At 38.5% G+C, this 21,218-nt stretch overlaps 1 protein-coding gene across 1 annotated transcript in view; it reads left to right on the forward strand.

The window, feature by feature from the left end:
• Window positions 1–2,543: 2,543 nt before the first annotated feature.
• The window catches only part of PHF14 (PHD finger protein 14), a gene marked incomplete in the record, with an annotated part of 270,722 nt that continues 252,047 nt past the window's right edge, over window positions 2,544–21,218 (forward strand). The window contains 4 exon segments of the mRNA XM_034760532.1: window positions 2,544–2,746; window positions 3,276–3,386; window positions 11,817–12,472; window positions 18,051–18,195. Of these exon segments, the coding sequence (XP_034616423.1) occupies window position 2,746; window positions 3,276–3,386; window positions 11,817–12,472; window positions 18,051–18,195 (913 nt within the window).

The following is a 21,218-nucleotide window of genomic DNA, read 5'->3' on the forward strand; positions in this document are numbered from 1 at the left end:
GTGGAGTGAAAGATTGCGAGAGGCCAAAAGGGGGAGGGAGGAAGAGAGCAGAGAACGGGTTAACTCGACACTTCAGCTAGCTCCGTCTGAAGATAAGATGCTGGCCCTGGTCCAAGGTCATGGGCTTGACGAGAAATCTGCAGCTGCCCAGCTATGAGAAGAGGAGAACTAAGTTGAGCAGGGTTGCAGTGAGAACAGTGAGAGTGAATGAGACGGCGAAGGCCAATGGGGGGGGAAAACAAAGTCTCTGAAGCCGGTATGTTTTGGGAAAGCCGAGGAGGCCACAGCGAGCTGGTTTGGACTGGTACAAAGAATACCAGGAACGGAGGGCCCTGAACGAAAACACCCCCAAAAGAATCCAGGACTTAAACCCTCCCGAGAGCCAAAGCAAGTCGGAGATCACAGCGGACCTAGACGACCCGTTCACGGGACAAGAACTCCCATCCACCCTTCCCCCTCTTCTTACGTTACACCCAGGCTTGGCCAGCCTTGGGTCGTGTGTGTGAGTATGAAAGTGAGTTAGGGCTGGGGCACTAACGCTTTCTTTCTTCCTCTGAGTGACGTTGGAGCATTCCCAGCACTCACCACTGTTTTATTATTTTATTAATAAAACTTTAAAATTTAGTCACTTGGTGTGCTCCTCCATCTCCTCCCCTAAAGATCCTGTGGCCTCAGCTTGATCACCTGACGCCCCAGGCAGATTGGTAACATAAATCTCTCACACTATCTTTATATTTTTAGTAGTATTAGCGATTTCTAGAGTATGAGATTATATAGGTGCCCTTTCTGGTTCTTATAAGACTCTAAAGAAATAAAATAAATATATCAATTAGTGATTTTTGTGATTTAAAACTGGTTCATTGAGTACTATAGTGACACTGCCAAAATTTACATATGTCACTGAACAAAGATCTTTTAATGTTGCAGTGTCAAACTCAGTTGATGGGGGACCAAATTCAATTTTTAGTTATGGTTAGTGGGCTGAGATATAAACTTGAGTCTATATACTGCTTCAGTTCACAGTGAACTCCCACTAATGTTATCAGTGTGAGGCTTACACAAGGAGTAAGAGTAGAAAATGGTCTTTATGTATTTACTAAACTCTTAGTAAGAAGAAATATGATTAAGAGATACAAAATAATAAATGGTAGAGAAGTTAAATTGGGCATTTTTATCCAATCACACTTGTAAGACAAGCATAAGGGGAAAAATTTAGAATATATATTTACACTAGGCATTCCCAAACCTGATTTGCGGCATGTTCAGGGTAAGCCCCTGGCAGGCCGTGAGAGGCTTTGAGACTCTTCCCGCAGCTCTCATTGGCTGAGAATGGCAAACCGCGGCCACTGGGAGCTGCGAGTGGCCATACCTGCAGATGCTCAGGTAAACAAAGCATCTCGTGGCCCGCCAGGGACTTACCATGAATAAGCCACGAACCAAGTTTGGGAACCCCTGATTTACACAAAGCACAACTAGTCAGTGGAACTCAGTGAAATCTGGTATTGAGGTTAAAAGCTTAGTAGGATTCAAAACTGAATTCAAAAGTGAGAACACTCACAGTTCTGTTAGCAGTGTTGTCAACTTCGCTATTTTAATTACAAGTCTCACAATATCTGGTGTTTTTTCCTAAAGTCCCAGATCCTGGAGTCATGAGATTCTCAGATTTTATTGAAAAACAAACACTCCCGCCACCCCAAGCTTTCTAGTCCTAATAATTATGAAGAAACACTTGAAGACATAATACTTAAAGACTTGAAAATCCTTAAGGAAAAAAATATATCCCAAAATGCCTTTTTAAAAAATCTCATGGTTTTTAAACCAATCTCATGGGTTTGGAGGTCAAATATATGATGTCTGAAAGATGGGGTTGGCAACACTACATTAAGCAAGGATGTGGATGGGTGATCAGCTCATGAGGAGGCACCCCTTTCCCCAACCCATGGTCAGGCAACGAGCAGCATTACCAGCCCTTGGGATTTCACCATGAGTCTCACAATATTTGTTTTCTTTAAATCCCCAGCTCCTGGATTCATATGATTAGGTGAGATTCTCAGCTTCCCTTTAAAACAAGTATGTTTAAAAGTGCGGGGGTCAATCACTTATTTTTAAAACAAGTAAATTTCTAGCCCTCATGGTTGCTCAGATAAGCCTGAAAACGTGACCTGCGTGCACCTTGAGGGCTCAGCCGCCAAAAGGAAAACAAAAAAGAGCCCCAAATGCCAGTATTATTGAGTGAGTGAATGAATGGACAGCACCTTAGTCCCTCTGCAGCCCTTCTGTCCCTGCACTGAAAACCCAAATCAGGATGAAATCTTGGGCATAGTTAGTCCCAATTCCCCCCTTAAATCCTGCACACACACCCACAGGCCTAAGTCCCCCTCACCCCGCTCCTGCTCCCTTGTGGGGTTAGCGGCAGGCACAGCACTGCCCAGCTCAGATACCGGGCTGCGGAAGGGTAGGGGCGTCATGGAAGCGTGAACAGCTTCACTTTCCGCTAATGCGCCTGTGCGGGCGTTCTGCGCATGCTCAGGGGAGCGAGCCGTAGTAGCGAAGCCTGCCCTGCTCGCTGGCTGGGATCTGCATCCGGGTGGCGGCTTGCGGCTGTGTCCATTGTCTGGGTTACCGGCCCGGACTCCGCCAGCGCGGGGCTCTGCGCTGAGGAGCCTGAGGGGTGGGAAGGGGACCGGCGCGTCTGCTGCCGCCGCCCGAGCCCGCCCTTCGCCTCCTTGTCCCGCCGCCGGCTTTAGTAAGTGACTGTCCCCGCCGCCTCCCCCGCCCCGCCTGCCCGGCCGCCCCGGGCTAGCGTTGGGCATCCCCTGGGCGAAGAGGCGTTAGCCTCTCGCACCTTCCCTCCCCACAGTGCGAGGCCTTGCCTACCCCCCGCACCTCCCAGGGGGAGGCATTAGCCCCCCCCCCCCGTAGCCTCTCCCTGACCCCCCTCCCGTGGCTGCCCTTATCCAGTGCTTATTAGTATCAACGAGCTATCATTGCTGAGGGGCGCTGGTCCTGGGGGCCGGGGATGCCCCAACAAAAGATGTATTAACCCCAAACCTTTATGCACCATGTTTCCCCTCCCTCACTGCACTTGTAGGACTATTTCAGATCCCTGGCTGGAGGTGGGTGCTATTGTATCTCATGCTGTGTGCTGACTGAGCTTTAAACTGTACATAGGCAGTTCCTGCTACCAGCACCTGTATAATCGAAATGGTTTGTGCTTAATGTAATGTTGATTTTCATTATCATCATCTAATAATGAAATTCTTTCGTTTCTACAGTGGATCGCAGTTCGAAGAGGAGACAAGTGAAGCCTTTGGCAGCTTCACTGCTGGAAGCTTTAGATTATGATAGCTCAGATGACAGTGATTTTAAGGTTGGAGATGCCTCAGGTAAACATTTCCCTTCAGCTCCCTAATTCAAAATGATTTTGTTTCCATTATTTTTATGAGAAATTATGGCTCTTGGTTTCTCAGCTCATATCTGGAATGGGAGAAGGAGTGGTATTGATAAATCAGTAGGTTACACATTGAAATTGTACATTGTGTTTCTGTATAGGATATAAACCTGTTGGAATGTTGGTACCTGAAGCCCAGTAATCTGATTGGTTAACTTGTAATCCTTATCTCTGTGAAATACCTAATGCCAGGTACAACTTTAAAAAGTATTTTTTTTTAAATAAAAATAGATTGAAAACTGATAATTAAGCATTAGTTGCTTTCAACTGAAGATCAAACAAGGACCAGCAGGAATAATAAGTATTTTCTGTGCACAAGTGTTCTAGTTGTTAGCCTAAATAAAAACTAGGAGCATATCTATACTACAGTCTATGTCAGGATAACTTATATTGCTCAGGGGTATGAACAAACCACCCTGCTGGGCGACATGAGTTACACTGACAAGTTCATGTGCACAGTGCTATGTTGGTGGAAGAGCTTCTGCTTCTCCTGACAACATAGTTTCTGCTGTTTGCAGAAGTGTGTGTTTTTTTTTTTTTGTTTTTTTTTTTTTTTTTATGCCAACAGGAGAGTTGTCTCCCGTTGGCTTAGTGTCTTCACCAGATGCGTTGTAGTGGTGCAGCTGCATCAGAACAGCTGCGCCACTGCAGCGCTGTATATGTAGATCTGGCTTTTGTCTAACAAAAAAAAGGAATGGAAATACCTATTATTTATAATGTTGGACTAACATATTCACGTTAGGCAGTCATTTTCTTCACAGCACCTCTTTGTTCTCAAAAGCAAGAGCTTATCTTTTCTGGATGGCTTTTTTTTTTTTTTTTTTTTTCCCCAAGCCTGGTCCCTGCCAAAAAGTAGAAAACTTGGGAGGAAAAAAAAATCAATTTAGATTTGTTTATATTACAGTAGCACCAGAGGACTCAATCAAATCAGTGCTGGGACCTGTATGAACTCATAAGGTAGTCCCTGTCTCAAAAGTTTTACAGTCTAAAGCCCTATTTCTGCAATCTAATCCATATGTGAAGATCCTTGTGTCTGCATGGAATCTCTCTTTAAGCCTAAAATAAGCCCCAACACAATAACTGATGTAATAAATAAATGGAGGCTGCAGGTGGGAGGAAGAGGATAAAAGTGGCAGGACCATGTAGATAAATAGACTAGCTATATGCAGGTCATAGAATCATATATAGAAATAAAACAAGGGGTTTAAGGCCTAAAGGGAGCCCTATGACCACTTAGTCTGTCTGACCTCTTCAGTAACACAGGCCAAAGAACTTCACCTAGTAATTCTTGCATTAAGCTTAGTGACCTGTAATTTCTACCACATCTCTTGGTAAGCTGTCCCGTATTAATGAATTCAGTAATTCCTAATGGCTTCTTGTCCAACATAGGTGTTTAAACTGATACAGGATTGCAGGTATGCTCTATTTTTCCCCCGGCCTCTCTTCCTCAACTTTAGTCTCAGTTTTAAAGATTCCCCTGGGGATTGCCTTCTTGTAGGAGAGAATTGCAGCAGCACCAGAATGAAACTGATCTGCATCTTGTTAATTTTCACTTTACGCTTCTTTGGAATTAAGGGCTTTTCATCTTGCAGATGGAACTGCTCTAGAAGGAGTTGAGTGAAACTAATTATATTGTCAGTATCCAGTGGCAAGCTAGTCACTTTTATTCTGGTTCAATAGCATAGGTGGCATTATACTGGTGAAGTAGCAAAAGTGGGGTTCTTGGGAAAGGGAGTATGGGACACACAAGGGTAGTGTGAGGATCAAAATGTTCTAGGAGGTGACTGGGAAAGAGGTGTAGAGAGAGAAAAAAATAAAAAATAGCAGTATATTGTATAACTTTCTCAGATTTAGTGAAAAAATAAATTCAGAAGTAAAAATTCCTACTTAAATTATTATTTTGTATTGGAACCTAAAGACTCCACTTGGATTAAAGGTTCATTGAACTATGGATGTTGTGCAGTTATGGAGACTCAGTCTGGGCCGTGAATAGGTACAAATGTTTAAATCTCTACTCCAATCTAAGGAGTGCGAGTGGGAATTCCCTCAAGATGCAACATAGAAGCCAAGGCTGTTTGTGATCTCTGACAATAAAAGAAGTTTGCTTGTTCTAATCTTAAAATACTTTGACTTTTTTTGTGTTCAGATCATTCAAATAGCTTTGCTTTAAAACTTCAGAATTGGTATATATAACTTCAATTGGGAGTGTTTACTTTGTGAAATTTTGAAAAGAAAAAGTATTTGAATTAAAGTTCTGACCCTTTTGAAAGGAAAAGCTTGTCAGTTCTTCAATGGCTTCTATCCCTTTTGTGTTGATTTTTAGTACAATATAAATGTTTAGATTGCTTCCCGTGTTTCATACTAATTAGACAATAATTGTATGCTTGAAAGAGCAGATCTGTGCTGTTTTGAATGTAGTTGATATGTGACTTTAAATTTAAGCTGTGCTTGGCCTGGTTACTTTTTTGATGGAAGAACTGAACTACAAAGGACTCTGCAACATGTCCAAAGTTTGCCTCACAAATAATATCTTGATTGAAGAGTAGATTTCCCCCCCCCCCTTTAGTTTACAACATTGTTGAATCTGCAATTCATAACACATGGGCAGATCCTTGTGTTCACGTGGAACCCTATTGAATTCCGTGGTGCTCCATGTGGATCCAGAGGTCTGTCTATGTATAGCAGGGATCGGCAACCTTTGGCATACAGCCTGCCAGGGTAAGCACCCTGGTTTGCCGCTCCAGGTCAATGGGGGATGTGGGAAGCGGCGGCCAGCACATCTCTCAGCCTGTGCCGCTTCCCGCAGCCCCCATAGGCTTAGAACGGCGAACTGCGGCCAGTGGGAGCCACGATCGGCCGAACCTGTGGAATGCGGCAGGTAAACAAACTGGCCCGACCCGCCAGGGTGCTTTCCCTGGTGGGCCGCATGCCAAAGGTTGCCAATTCCTGATGTACAGTATGTTGCAGGATCAGGGCCTATATCTCTTTAAGCCTAAGTACTCTTTGGATTTAGAATTCTATGGCTGAACTTCTTGTGTGGAATGGATTCCTTACAAATGTAGATAACCAAATGACTAAAAGTAAATGGAGAATAACCTTATTGTATTGTGCAATATGATTACATTTTCAAATAAATGCCAGTACGTGTGGCTTACTCACCCAAATACATGCATTACTGCCTATTTAAGTCAGTGTTCAAATACACACACTCACACAAACAGCTATTTCAAATTACTAAAATTTTTGGTAAAAATCTAAGAAGTTCCATAGGAAAAAAGTTAACTAAACATCAAATATGAGGATTTAAATGCACTGAGGTCAAGAAATTCAAAAGTTGGGTTCCCCTCAGTCAGCCATGTTGCATCTATGTGTGTGAAATTCTAGATCTTAACAGGCTGCGTAGTAGTATGAGATGCTAAGATACTGCAAACCCTTAATCGTGCTCGTTGTCACACTGAACGCAATGGAAGTATGTGCTGTAGCAAGGGTTTGCAAGATTGGACTCAACTGTTCAAATAGGTATTTTAACTCCCAAATCTTCTGGATTCTGTTCCTCTGATGTTTTGTATGTGATAAGGGAACTTCCAAAATAAAAGAACAAATTACTTACCGGTTCCAGTGGTAACCCTAGTGGGGACAAGGTTTCCATGGGTAGACCCATTTTTATAACAGTGTCAGTTAATCCTGTTTTTAGGCTTTTCATCAAGTGTAACCAACACAATGGTAAAATGATGGAAGCATCTGATGTCTTATCTGCTTTACGGATCCCACTGGTTTTAACATCCATTCAGCTGAACTGGTTTTGGAATTCATAAACTTCCCCAGTCTAGACATGACACTAGTTCTCAACCTTAGTGTTGCATTTGCATGGTTATTTTCAATGAAAAAAGTAACTTTCTTACACCTTCGCAGATACTATTTCTAAGTAGTGCTCCTTAGGGTATGTCTTCACTACCCGCCTTCACTATGGCGGGTAGCAATCGATTTATCCGGGATCGATATATCGCGTCTCGTTAAGACGCGATATATCGATCCCCGAACGCGCTCATTGTCAACTCTGGAACTCCACCAGAGCGAGCGGCGGTAGCGCAGTCGACGGGGGAGCCACGGCCGTCGATCCGGCGCCGTGTGGACCCCAGGTAATTCGATCCAAGATACTTCGACTTCAGCTACGCTATTCGCGTAGCTGAAGTTGCGTATCTTGGATCGATTTCCCTCTTTTCCCCCCCCCACCCCCTCCAGTGTAGACCAGCCCTTACTATCATTATAGTTAAAGTTGTATTTATTACTCATTTATTACAAATAATTTAAAGACTTATTCCTGGCTGAAGATTGGCATTACATGGTCTGTTTTGGAATAACTTTTAAAAAATAATTGGTTTGGTGCTTTTTTTTTTTTTTAAGTTACAAGAGACAAAGAACATTCAAGTTTGATTTGGGATGCTTGCGTGTACCCCATGATGCAAAGTTTCATGTCTTCAACTGAAGTTTTGCAATCCAACAGTGCACAATAAAGATCAGTGCTTTGAGAGTTTGCTTTGAAAAGCAGCTATAGTATACTCTTCTCTTTAACTTTAAATAGATGCATCCTAAGGATTCTTGATGCCTGGACTAGAGTATCTATTTGTTCCCTGTATAACTTGTGTATATAGCATCTTTTTAGCCTAGAGCTCTCAAAGCACTTTACAGCCCATGTGGATATGTAGTCACTTTTGAGGGATGGACTCTGCATCCATTTGCATCAGCATTGCTGCATAATAAGTGGGGTGAAGAACATTATAGTTTCAACGGAAAACATTAAAGTGAATTTTTAAGTAGGCAAGATGGATTTTGAAATATATGACAGCAGGGTTAAAGTGCTCAGACCTTTTTACTCTTTAACTTTTTTTTTTTAATTTCCTTTTATGCCACAAGCTGCATGATACTTTTCTTGCCTTTATTATTTATTAATAAACACCTGACATTATGCTATCACCCAAAGATCCCAATCAAAATTGGTAACTTATTCTGCTGGGCTCTGAACAGACATGAATAAAGAGAAAGCCACTGTGCTGCATGCTGGGTCACTTATTGAGTGCTGGCTCAGAGGTAAGAAGGCCCACTTACTACATCATTAGTAACTGGGTTGTCCTTAGATGCTTTTCATCCTTTTGCTGACTAGACATGACACACTTCAGTTTACAGCATCTGATAGACTTACAATCTCCAGTTGTGTGTCTGCAGGCCAATCATTCACAACTCCTTTTTTTGTAGCCTTCTCAAATCCACACCTGCATTTGATAAAGTTGCTTAAATGCTTCACTCACAGGCATTGGAAGACAAAGTACTGCCTCTGATCAGTACAATCATATCTTAAACTCTTTTGTCTGGTGATCTTTGTCTTTATATACATTACTCTGTCTCTTCTGGTATCAGCAGTGTTTTAATTGAAGTGTATGGCTCAGATCCTTAATATTTTAAAATGCTTAGTCAAACCTTCTTACAAGGCAAATAAGTGCATAAAATTATGGCTGCAAGTTAAATTGACATTAGATTCAGTCTAAAATCAAATGTTTGGAACATTACACACGATGCCAATTCTGTTCTTTTTTGGTATTTAAGATTGTTTTAGCCACTATTATATTCAATATGCACAATTATGGTGTGTAGCTTTCCTGTTTATTTTCTGGCTATCAGATAATCTGCTAATAGAACATAAGTTATAAGGATTTTAAAGTTCCTTCTTTTTCATACATTGAAACTGGAGAAGAATTGTCTTATCCTATATGAAACCAGCAAAATGGCATGTTTTGTAACTGATTATTCTTTAAGATATTTTAAAACTGTCCTTTTAAAAAAAGAAATGTACCTTTTTGTAATTAGGTGAAATGATTGAAATGGCCTACGGTATACTATAGTTTCTCCGAGATATTTGGTTTACATACTACTTTTTTCCAGTTTTTGTGACTGGACTTGAGACTGAGTAGAGGTGGTTAGCTGACAGGGAACATGGAAACAGGGACAAGTTGCAAGAATGAAGGGTTGGAAAGAGCTAGAAAAGCTCCATTAGGCTTTCGGACAAAAAACCCTTTTTTTTTTCTGATAGTGATATGTTGACCATTGCTGTATAAATAATGTATTTTTTGCAAATTTAAAGAATATTTGACAAATTGTACAGAGAAAAGAGTTTAAAAAATGTATCCCATTACTTGTATGTATTTTTTTTTTTTGGGCAGTCAGATGGTTTGCTGTTCAACTATGAGTCTTTACTTCTTAAAGGTCAAAATTAGTCGTGGAGCAATTATTTTAAGCAGTTGTATTACAAGTTTAATTTTTAGAAAAAGCTTTAATCATAGCATATTTAGAATTAAAAAAAAACTATAAAAGGACAAGACTCTATTTCCTAGTGCAGTTATATCTACATTTATCTAAGATTAACATTTTGACTGTGACTTTCTTGCAATAATGTTGATAAAGTGATTTTCATAATCAAATGCAGGCACAGTTTAGTACAGCCTTGGCCCTGGGACTTGACCAGCTTAAGCATACTTAACTTAAAAAAATTGCTTTTGTGACATTGGGGCTTTATGATACTGTATTAGTAGATAGTTACTTTTGTTTTCCCCTAGTCATGGAGGCTGTTGTCTCCTTAAGGGAAGGACTCAGGATATCTGAAGTTGTACATGGTGGTCATGGCCCTACCACATGTTCAATTCAGGACACTTGCTGTGTACTCAGCATGTTCAAATTTGGATTCTGGAAAGACTTTTCTTTGAGCTTAATTTAAGCATGTGAATAAGTCTTGGCAGGATCAAGAGCGAGGAAAGATCAATTAAAGGAACTCTCCAAAATGGTGCCAGGCACTCTTCTCCTGTTATCGTGAGGCTGAGCCTACTTTGCTGGCTTACCATAAGTCTTTTACTCTTAAAAGTAAAATGTGTTAACTTCTAAATTAATTAACATTTATTGTAAGAAATGGGTCCTATACGAAATTTAGCACCTGGTGTCACTCTTTAGGGCTTAGCTACATGGTGTGTGTATGGGGCTCTCTGCATCCTGTCTTCACCATACAGAGCCATGCTAGTTCCACTGTCTATTGGGCTGTATATGGCTATGAAGGTGTGTGCAGGGATTGCTCTTTGGTAACTAATAAAATGCATTAGTTGCTATTACTGGTAAGCAAGATGATTAAGGGCAGAGGCATTTTTTTTTTTTAGGTGCCAGTAAAGCAGTTCTCTACAATGTGTGGCTCAAAAGATACATGATGAGGTTATTTATTTTATTTTATTTTATTTATTGGCACTTGTTGGAGGCGACCGGTACAATTTGGTGGTAGATTTGGAAAATCTCAATCCTTACTTCATTGAAGCCTTTGCCTCGTTGAGGGCATGTATCATGCAGAACAGAACTTTCTACTGTTTTCTAGTAAATTGCTCCAAATAAGATAATTTATTCTTCATTTCTCTTAACTTAAAATAAATATTTAAAATGAAAACTAGTAAAAGAATGTTGGTTACTAAGAGAAACACTCAAGTCAGGAAGTGTCCATGCATCTTTCAACCTTTTTGTGCAAATGCATCATAATAATCTTTAATTACATTTTTACATGCTCTCCTTTTTTCCCATCAGAACTCCAACCTCACTTATTTGCATACTGAATAGAGAACCTCTGCCTTATCCATTGTGCAAATTGGACTAGTGTAGGAAATGAGACAAGGGATTAGTAACTGAAGAATGATAATGGGGTGGCACCCAGTTCAGACTTGCCCATTTTCCAAACTATGGAGTGAATGAGGCATAGCTCTTGTAGGGTAAAGATAGTAAGTGATGGTGAAATTAAAAATTCTTACTATGCATATATACCAGGTGGCAGAGTTAAGTTTGTACGAGCAAACTCAACTTTGGCACTTCTTGACTTTTGAATGCTTAATTTTGTAACCTTAATAATCTTTAAATGGCATGATTGGTATTGAGTATCTATTTTATTTTGAGCTTTCATTTTCAAGGTTTAGGAAATAACTACTAAGATTTTAAAACAAGTGCAATTATTCATGCTTTATAATATCAAATGGCGACTATATCTATCCCATACTGCTGCCTATTGGTAATATGAGATGAGATTCAAAGGGGAATTTAATTAGGTGTTGTTTAATATATCTTAACTTTTTTTCCCCCCCATTTCAAAATGCACTCATTCAACAGATTCTGAGTAGTACTACTTGCAGTAGCGATATTTGGACACCAACTGCAACGTAGGTTGGATGCCTAATAAGGGAGGAACATGCATCATTCTGTAATTTTAACAACTTGTTACTTCAACAGCTTTTGGGTTTTTTGGGTACATTTGTGTTGGAACACATTTTTTAAATTTTCATATGCTCAACAGATTCTGAAGGAAGTGGTCGTGGGAGTGAAGATGCATCAAAGGACAGTGGTGAAGGTTCCTGTAGTGAATCAGAAGAAAATGTCTTGGAGGAAGAATTGGCAGAAGTGAAAGTAGAGGAAGAACAGCAACCGAAAACTTCTGCTGGAGAAACGATGCTTACAACAGAGAAAGAGGTGATTAAGACTGAAAAAAAAGAACAGGAGGAAGAAGATGAGAAGCCAAAAAAGAAAAAAGAAAAGGAGAAAGAAAAAGCAACTGAATTTGATGCTGCTGCTGATGAGCAAACAAATGAACCAAAAAAGTGGAATTTGCGTAGGAACCGACCTCTGCTGGATTTTGTATCGATGGAAGAACTAAATGAAATGGATGATTATGACAGCGAGGATGACAACGACTGGCGACCTACTGCTGGGAAGAAGAAGGGAAAAACTGCATTGCGGAAAGAGGGAAGTGATGGAGATAATGAGGAGGATGAAGACGATGGAAGCGGTAGCGATGAGGATGACAATGATGAGGAAGGCAATGAGGATAACAGCAGCACTGCTAGTGATGGTGGATCCAAGAAAAAGAAAAATAAAGTTCTTAGCAGGAATAGTGCTGATGATGAGGAGCTGACAAATGATAGCCTGGCTCTTTCACAAAGCAAGAGTAATGAGGTAGAGCAACCAACTTTCTATAATATGTCTTTTGAAAAATGGAAAGTAGTCTGCAGTGCTATTCTTTTTAAATTACTCATTGAAGTTAAACTGATTGACTGGAATCCTATTTACAGTGAGGTGTTTTTTTTTTTTTTAAATAATTAAAAAAACTCCAGAACTATGCTGAATGGGTACGGCAAGTGAAATAAATTTGTTTAGGCCATAAAGGCCAATCAACACCCATTTAAATCAATGGGAGTCTTTCCATCGGCTTCAATGGCCTTTGGATCAGCTTCATAGCAAGTAGGTCCATAGTGCGAACTAACTTCTGCTAATGAACAGTTTAGTTCTGTTATAGCGTGTATCTTATTAAACAGAAACCAATGCTAAAGTTGTGTAATAGCTTTGACATGTCCTAACAAATGCCCGCCCCCAAAGCAAATATTCTTGATCCAGTTCCTCATTGCAACAAACATCATAGAAAACAAAAATTACATTCACTGTTCAAGAATTCTTAATAGAGGAACATGTACTCTGATGTGGGCTTAGCTAGAATGAATGTTATATTTCTCTAGCAAGCTGTTTATAGTTTTAGTGTATGTTCTAATTTTTTTAAAACACCAAACACTACCATGGGTAAGAATTAATTGCATTGAATACATTGTGATTGAAGAATGCAAATGTTATGTATTAAGTTTCTGATATTGCAATCTTTTACCACACACAATTCCTATCCTCTTAAACAGGGTGGTAGTGCTGTATTGGGTTGTTAAGATTGTTGACTTAATACATCATAGTTGCAAAATTAAAAAAATCACTGTAAAGACTATTGTTTTTAACTTTTTACAGGTAATTATACTGTTGATACAATAGGGTTTAACTTCTGGATAAATTATAGTCATACAGGATTACTTAGAAGGTTTTTTTCATTTAAAGACTCTTTTTTGATGAGTTATGTGTGATGATTTTACTATTAACACTCCAAATTGGGTTGAGCAAGGTTTAGTATTTTGTAATATTGAAGAACCAAATGTCTTTCTGTGTTGTAAGTCTCATGAATGTACTTGTAGATACTTTATGGATTTAGTCACTAACATTGGTTATCACTTGTGCATCTTATTAATGCTAGTAGTTGTGACTAAAAAGATAACTTGAGAATATGCATGTACTGTTTTTAACATTAAACCAGTACACTTGTTTACATTTGGAAATTTGCGACATTGTGTGCATTATACGCTTATTGTTGTGACCCTACACGGAATGGTTAGATTTGATAGGGTTAGGGTCTAAAGTACTTCTTAGATGAATGTGTCATTTTGAACCTCATGGCAGGTAAAGTTTGCCCTCTTGCCACACAGTAGGTACAATACAGACAGTGATATTGCAGGCCTATTTTACCTGATCTTTAGGGATCTCTTAAGGGGAAAGTAGCCCACTCTCAGTCCCTTTTCCTTTATATCATTTTATAATTTTAAACTACCACTATGCACTTATCCATGCCTTCTAGCTGAGGCTCTCAAAGCACTTCACAGATATTAATGGACTAATCTTCACAAAACATCTGAGGTAGGTTAGTGTTGTTACAGTATAATCCCATATTACAGATGGGGAAACTGAAGGACCGAGAAATTAAGGTCTTGTTCCTTAAGGTGTCTTCAGCTCCCACTGATATCAATGGTAATTGAGGGTGTTTAGCACCTTGCCAGATTGATTCTTAAGTGACTTTCCCACAGTCTTTGCCAGAGTCAGAATTTAAAACTCAGATCTCCTAGCTTCAAATCTTGGGCATTAATAATAAGACCATCTTTCCTACCTTTCAAAATGAACTGTCACAACTGATTAAAAATTATCCTAACAATGCACATTAAGAACTATCTGAATTTTTTGATTAAGCTGTTTTTAGATTTTGTTTTCCTTCAATACAGAGTAAGGTAATTGGATCTCTTAAATTAAAATCCATTAAGCCAATTTTCACTTTTACTCTAATTTTAACTTCTAAGGTTAACAGAATACATGTCCAATTTCACTTTATGGGATTTGAAACAACATGATTTCAAAAGTGCTGCTGGCAGCGCCAGTATAATAATTTTTCACATTTAGTAAAAATAGTTCCTTTTAGAGTCCAGTAGAATCTCATTACAATGCAGAAGCTGAAGTCCTAGTAATGCAGCTGTTACTTTGCTTGATGTATGAAAGGACAGAGTATTTAAGCAACTAACTTTGTGTAGGCAACTAATATTGAGGCCTTTAATAAGGTTTTGGTTCTTATCACTTTCAAGTCTTTTTGCTGTTAATTTTTTTTACCCTTTCATTTTGCAAAGATAGAATTCAAGGACAGACCATGTTATACTTGAACCTGTGTTGTAATGCATTACCTTTATAGTGTTCCACTGTATTAAGTGTAGGCAGACAGGCCTACTTTGTCGCAACTTGTGTCAAGCATCATTAATAGATAAATGATGCTCTTCAATTTTATAATTGCTATTGCTTTAAGGAGTTCTTTTCTTCCCCGGTGAGGCCCTTTGCAATTCCCATTAAAGTTATTAGGAGGTACATGTGCATAGGTTGTGAAACTTAATACTTCCTGCAAAAGCTGTTAATAGTGGGCTTTGTATGGGGAATTAAGTGGTGATGGGAATGAAATCCGCCCCTTTACCTTGCAGGTGTAGGGTTTAGCTGGAACAACAGTTCTTGACCCCACATGAGGGTTCCTGGCCACTACATGCAGCATACCACGGATTCAGTGTCCCCTCACAAAACCTAATCTCGATGCTGAATTTGATATCCTTGCAGCATTGGCTTAGCCCTCTACCTTCTGTCTGTTTCTCATACATATTTTCTTCATATAAATGTTATATCAGTGTTGTTTTCACAGTACAGTTTTAGTTTTATTCAGTTGGATAAAACGTCACAAGTTTTATAAGTTTGCTTTTAGTAAGAAAAATGTCAGTGTTTATAGAACTAGAAATCAGACCAAAATTTTAGACTTTCCTCAATGAAGCCAAGCAAAGAATCTGAGCATGTGGTGGTGATTGAAAATTCTGGCTTTCTGTAAAGAACGTTAAGGACCTCTCTGCTACAAGTCTAACTGTGCCGGTGCATAGTTAATCTGCCATAATTAGGAGGTATTGCTAACACATTTTTGTGTTTATACAGTGAATGGAAAGTTACCCTAAATCATGTTTTTAGGCAATTATACATTTTTTTTTTTTTTTTAATGTTTGATGTAAATATATAGCTTGTGCCAGATTAACAGCTCTGGAACCAGGAATCTTCTGTAAAGAGAAAAGGTAGTAGCAGCAGTACAAACTTTCCCACAGTGCTCCACCAATGTGCCTCATTCCTGAACTTCAGTGCCCAAATTTTGGGGTTGGAAGATCACTTATTCTCTGTGCCCTGTTCCTTGGCCTGTCAGATCAAGATGCCAGTTGTACTGTGTAATGGAAGCAGATTGAGATCTACAAACATATTTTATGTTGGCCACTGAACAACCATCATAAAGCAACTGGGGGTGGATTCAGACTGGTAACCAAGAAGTGACAAGTTTTGTGTTATTGATCTATACATACAAGAGCTCTGTATTGATCTCCTGAGATTATGTAGACTTTGTTCTAATTTTCTTTAAACTTCAGAAAAATAGAACAACCTAGTCAACAGTTTCTTCATGTGATGTTGGCAAACACACCATAGTAAATTACATTTTATTCCTAGTTCTAGTGCGCCATATTAGATTTTATATATAACCTAGGTACATCTTTTGCTTAATGTAGAAATGGTGGTTTTACATACCATATTGAAAATGTATCTCCTTGAGCTTTTGGAAAATTCCCTAAAATGTTGAGGACCTAGATATATTACTCAGACTTTGAAATCCTCAGTTTGGTATTGGCCTCACTTTTCTCAGTGTTTGAGTACTAGAAATTTTAAAACAATTTTATACTAATTGTACATCTTGCATTATCTTTTGCAGCAAGGATTATTAATGTGCATTTAGCATATTGTAATGAAAAGTTAACTGGAACAGTTATTGTGTTATGTTAATTCGTCTCACTCAAAAGTTTATGCTGAATCATAAATCCGCCTGCCCCCAGGCTGTCATTAGTCTGTTACCACTGCAGTGTAACTATTACCTGTAGTCCTGAATATGGCAACTAGAAACTTGTTTTTGTTTTTAGGAAAATTTGGGAAGAGAAAATATCACAAGACCCACATCATCTGGAAACTAATTGCCTTTGCATCTGGGAAATGTTTACTACTTATGATATTCTCTGTCTAGTACTGTATTGCTTTTAATTATGAGCAAAGTGATCAATCAATGAACGATGCAAGTATGGCAAAATACTTTTTGTATCTTCAGAGCTACTTGGGCATCAGATTTATTTTCTAAGGAAATGGTTCTCAAACTGTTGTCCATGAGCCACAGGTAATCTGTGGAGTTTTCCGTGTCAGTCCTGGATTGCCAACCTATGCTCTGAAACTATTACAAATGCTTCTTTAATTAATCAGTAGTGATGGTTTTATTACTAGTGCGTCCGATGCCTCACCTCTCCATACGTTAAGACTTTATTGGTGAAGCCACTCTAAGTTCCATGTTCTACTCTTTTTTTTTTTTTTTTTTTTTTTTTTTTTTATAAAAATGGAGGTGGGAGTCAGGGGTGCAGTGTGCTAATACAGTACAGAGACACAATTTTACAGTCCAGAAACATATTAATCAATTTAAGGATAACCTTAAATCCATTCTAAATAGTATTCATTTAAATACCTTGAAAGGTTGAAAATACCCAGAACTTATCCATCACTGTTTTATATCTTAATCATATAAACTGCTCCATGTTTTCATGAGAGAATTGCTAATTGAATTATATAAAATGGTATAAATTAGTAATATTTCACTTCATATAGTGTTTTTCACTGTGAGGAAATCTAAAGTACTTTATAAGCTACATATGTGATCCTGCAAACTCTCACTCATGTTAGCAGTGAGAAGATGAGAAATTATTACCCATTTAATGAATCATATGTAAAATCAGCAGTATACTTTTTTAACACTTGTGTGGGCTTTTGGAAAGGTATAGACTTTGTTAGTGTAATAATTTTCTGAAGGTAGCTGGACTCCCAAAACATACTTTCAACCTTAATTCTTCTTGCAATGAAGTTTTGTATATTTCTTATATTCGTCTTTTAAAGAACACCAACAGCTTAAATCAAGTTGGTGGATAAGGTCTGCTGGAAGGGAGACCTGCTCTAGTAGATCTCATAAGGCCCACCCAAGCAAGGCTTCTCTATAGTGGGCGTCATCAAGACCCTAAAAGGTGGATGGCAGAATTGCACTTGAGCATCATACAATTTTAGCGGAGAGGAAGACTTTTTTTATGCACATGGAAAAATTAAGCACTTGAAGGTTTTTACATGCTTTAAAATGTTTTTATGTATACATTTATAAATATAAAAATGTTACAGGGCAACAATATATTTTATCCTTGTCTTTTTAATTTTTTTTATTTACACTGGGCAAATACCTGTTTTCAATAGAAATAATAAACTATTCCAGTGTGATTCCCAGTGTAATCATTGCATCTTAATTTTTCAATGCTAGGACTCTCTGATCCTTGAAAAGTCTCAAAACTGGACCTCCCAGAAAATGGACCATATTCTGATTTGCTGTGTTTGTCTTGGGGATAACAGTGAAGATGCTGATGAAATAATCCAGTGTGACAATTGTGGAATAACAGTGCATGAAGGTAATTTTGTCTCTTTATTCTATTTTATTATTGGGAAGGAAAAGAGAAAGGCAAAGCTTACTTGTTAATATAAAGAAAGTAAGCTGCCTGGTCTGACGTATGAACCCTAAAAAACTGGTGTTAGATTCTTTGTATTGCAGAAATCTCTTGCAATAGTATAAATTTCACTCTAACAGACCAAAAGTGATTTTTTTTCCCCTTAGGTAAATGTGCTTTTAGAGAAGAAAACTTCAGAGAATATGGGGCAAGCTATAAGAGAGTTTTTAATGTAAATTCCATTTTGAAAATGCTAAAATGCAGGATATTATATTTCAGATCTTATTTTGGGGAATTCAGATAACATTTAGGAGTACTAATGTAGTTTTTCCCAGAGCTGCCACCCCCATGTTCCTCACCCCCCATATCCCAGCATCCTCCTCACCTCCATACATTGCTGCACTCCCATTATGTCCCTATACATACCCCCCCCACACACCCTCTCCTCTCCCCTTCACTGCCCCCTCTCACCACCACCCTGCTCTTGTCCTTGGCCTCTTTCCCTCCACCCCTCCCCACCCCACATCTTTTCTCCTCCAGCCCACCCTCCTCCCTTCCCAGCTGGGTGATTTAGGAAAGTGTGTGGAAAAAGTCTCTCTGTATAGGAAAGTTTATGTATGCATGCATGCACATGTGTGTAAGAGACCGTGTCTATGTAGGGAGGTGCGTGTATTGCCGCATGTGTGTATACCTGTATGAATAAAATTTGCAGCCTAACTCTTTGACTTTTATCAGAGGGGTAGCCGTGTTAGTCTTAATCTGTAAAAAGCAACAGAGGGTCCTGTGGCACCTTTGAGGGTGCCACAGGACCCTCTTTGACTTTTATTCCTTTTGCTGGCTTGCGCACAAACTGATTACACAAAATATGTGTGTATTCATTTCATAACAAGTTTTTAAAAGTGACGGGGACTCTAAAAGAAACGTATGTATTTCTTAAAAAGTGAATGTTGATTAGTATAAAGTCGGTTGCTAAAGATCAACTTCTATAAAATCGACCTAATTTCGTAGTGTAAACATGCCCTAAGACTACTAAGAATCTCTATGGGGGTTCAGGGGATGGAGGTTTGTCTGACTTTCTCTCTCCTTCCCCTTGTTTCATGAGTTGCTGCTGAGACTTCCATCTACTCCTAATTTTCTCAGAATTTATAAACTTCTGGGTTAGTTTTATGGAGTTTTATCTCAATTTATAAGTCCAATTGATGATGTGGTGCATAGAGTTTAGAAGCTCTACAAAGATCTTAGTTGATATTATGAACTCTGTAAGGCAGGTAACTGTCATCTAGAGTGATTGCAGTCTATAATACCCAAAACCTGTAACTAATACAAATGAAAGGCTAGTTTACTAATTCACTCTTCCATGCAGTAAGTACCCTGGTTTGTTTTCATGTGTCTATGAAAAATTACAATGCAAGCCTGGAAATTTAAATCTACTGACAAACAACATTTGTGGTAGTTTTTTTTTTCATAGACAAAACTAAAAGTTTTTTTTCCTCTCAATTTTAGATTTAAGGAGGGAAGGAGGACTCTGTTTGTTAAATTTATAACAGTATAATTACTTTTCAAAATGTTCACTTTCAGGTGTGGATAAATCCCATTTCTTTTATAAAATCTTTAATCTGTCACTTTGGATAGATGCCTTTATGCTAGGATCTTGTAACTTACTTGTAATAACAGGGTACCCCCAACTGTGATGTCAGTTCTCCTGACATATTGATTGCAGTGTGTCTGAAGAAAACTGTCTGGTACATATCATAGCATGTGACATAGCTATGGGTAGTGCACTTGCTAGCAATTGCCCTTGGTTTTAGTTGCTATGAATTAAATAAGTTCTACATTTGCCCAGACATCTCTTTCCGTCTGTTCATTTTGTTACTTTGCTGTGATCTGTATGGCAGGGAATAGACTTTTCTGTGCTAAAAAGGAGTGTACTCTTAAGAGTATTTACTGTGTAGTAAAATATCATTTAATTACTGGTATTTTGATTTTACAGTTTTCTCTGTTCTAGTGTTGGCTTTTTGTGTAGAATCTGGTTTGTGAAATCCATCACATACTTTCCATTCTCTGAAATTGACCTTGTCAGATTGAACTTAAACTGAAAATAGGTCAATTGGTAACTAACTATGGGGGATGGAGAAGACAGAATACTCAGATTTAATGGAAGTATTTTTAGAGAGGAATAGAAAATTATGGGTTGTGAAATACAGTAGTTGTGAACATATTGCAAATTTTTTGCAAATACTGAATTTTCATTAAAAGTTCTCATTTCATGCCAGAACATGAGCAGATGCTGTTGCTCTGTTAATATAATCTTATGGAAAGTTGTCTCCTTCCAAACAGTAGCAGCAAAGGTGGGAATCTGCCTGTCCTCACCTTATTCACCTCAGTGCGGTATGAATTTGAAAGCTCAATTGGAACTGTTACAATACTAGTGTTTTTTAAAACTTTCATAATTTTCCATTTAAAAAAAATTACAATTCTGTGGATTAAAGCCAAAAATTGAAAAAAGTCAAGGTTTTCAACATAAAACTACATATTGTCTACATTAAACAGTCTAACCGACTGTTATATGCAGTTTGTGGAAGAGTTAATGATACTATAAGAAAGGAAATAAAATGTTAAGAAACTTTTGTGTGTTTAAATTCACAACCTAATATTACATACTACAGTTTTTTTCTAGTTAGTGTAGAAAACATTCAGATGTGGTGGTGGTGTACTGTGTTGTTTGTAAAATGTATCACACAGCAGCTCCATGTCATCTGGTCCAGTGAGATGAAGTTATTGTATATTGGATTATAAAACTTTCCTCTGTGAATGTATTGATCTAGCTTAACAGGGGACTGTGGGGGAAAAACAAGCAAGAAAGAAGCACAATAGTTGTAGATCAACCTCCCAACACATACTTAGAGGCAATTATAGAGCGGTAGCATACTTCCAGGTTACATTCTGAAGTGATACAGCTTTTTTGCCAGATTGGGAGCATGGAGATC

The sequence above is a fragment of the Trachemys scripta genome, chromosome 2 (genome assembly GCF_013100865.1).
Source record: "Trachemys scripta elegans isolate TJP31775 chromosome 2, CAS_Tse_1.0, whole genome shotgun sequence".
NCBI classification, from domain to species: Eukaryota; Metazoa; Chordata; order Testudines; family Emydidae; genus Trachemys; species Trachemys scripta.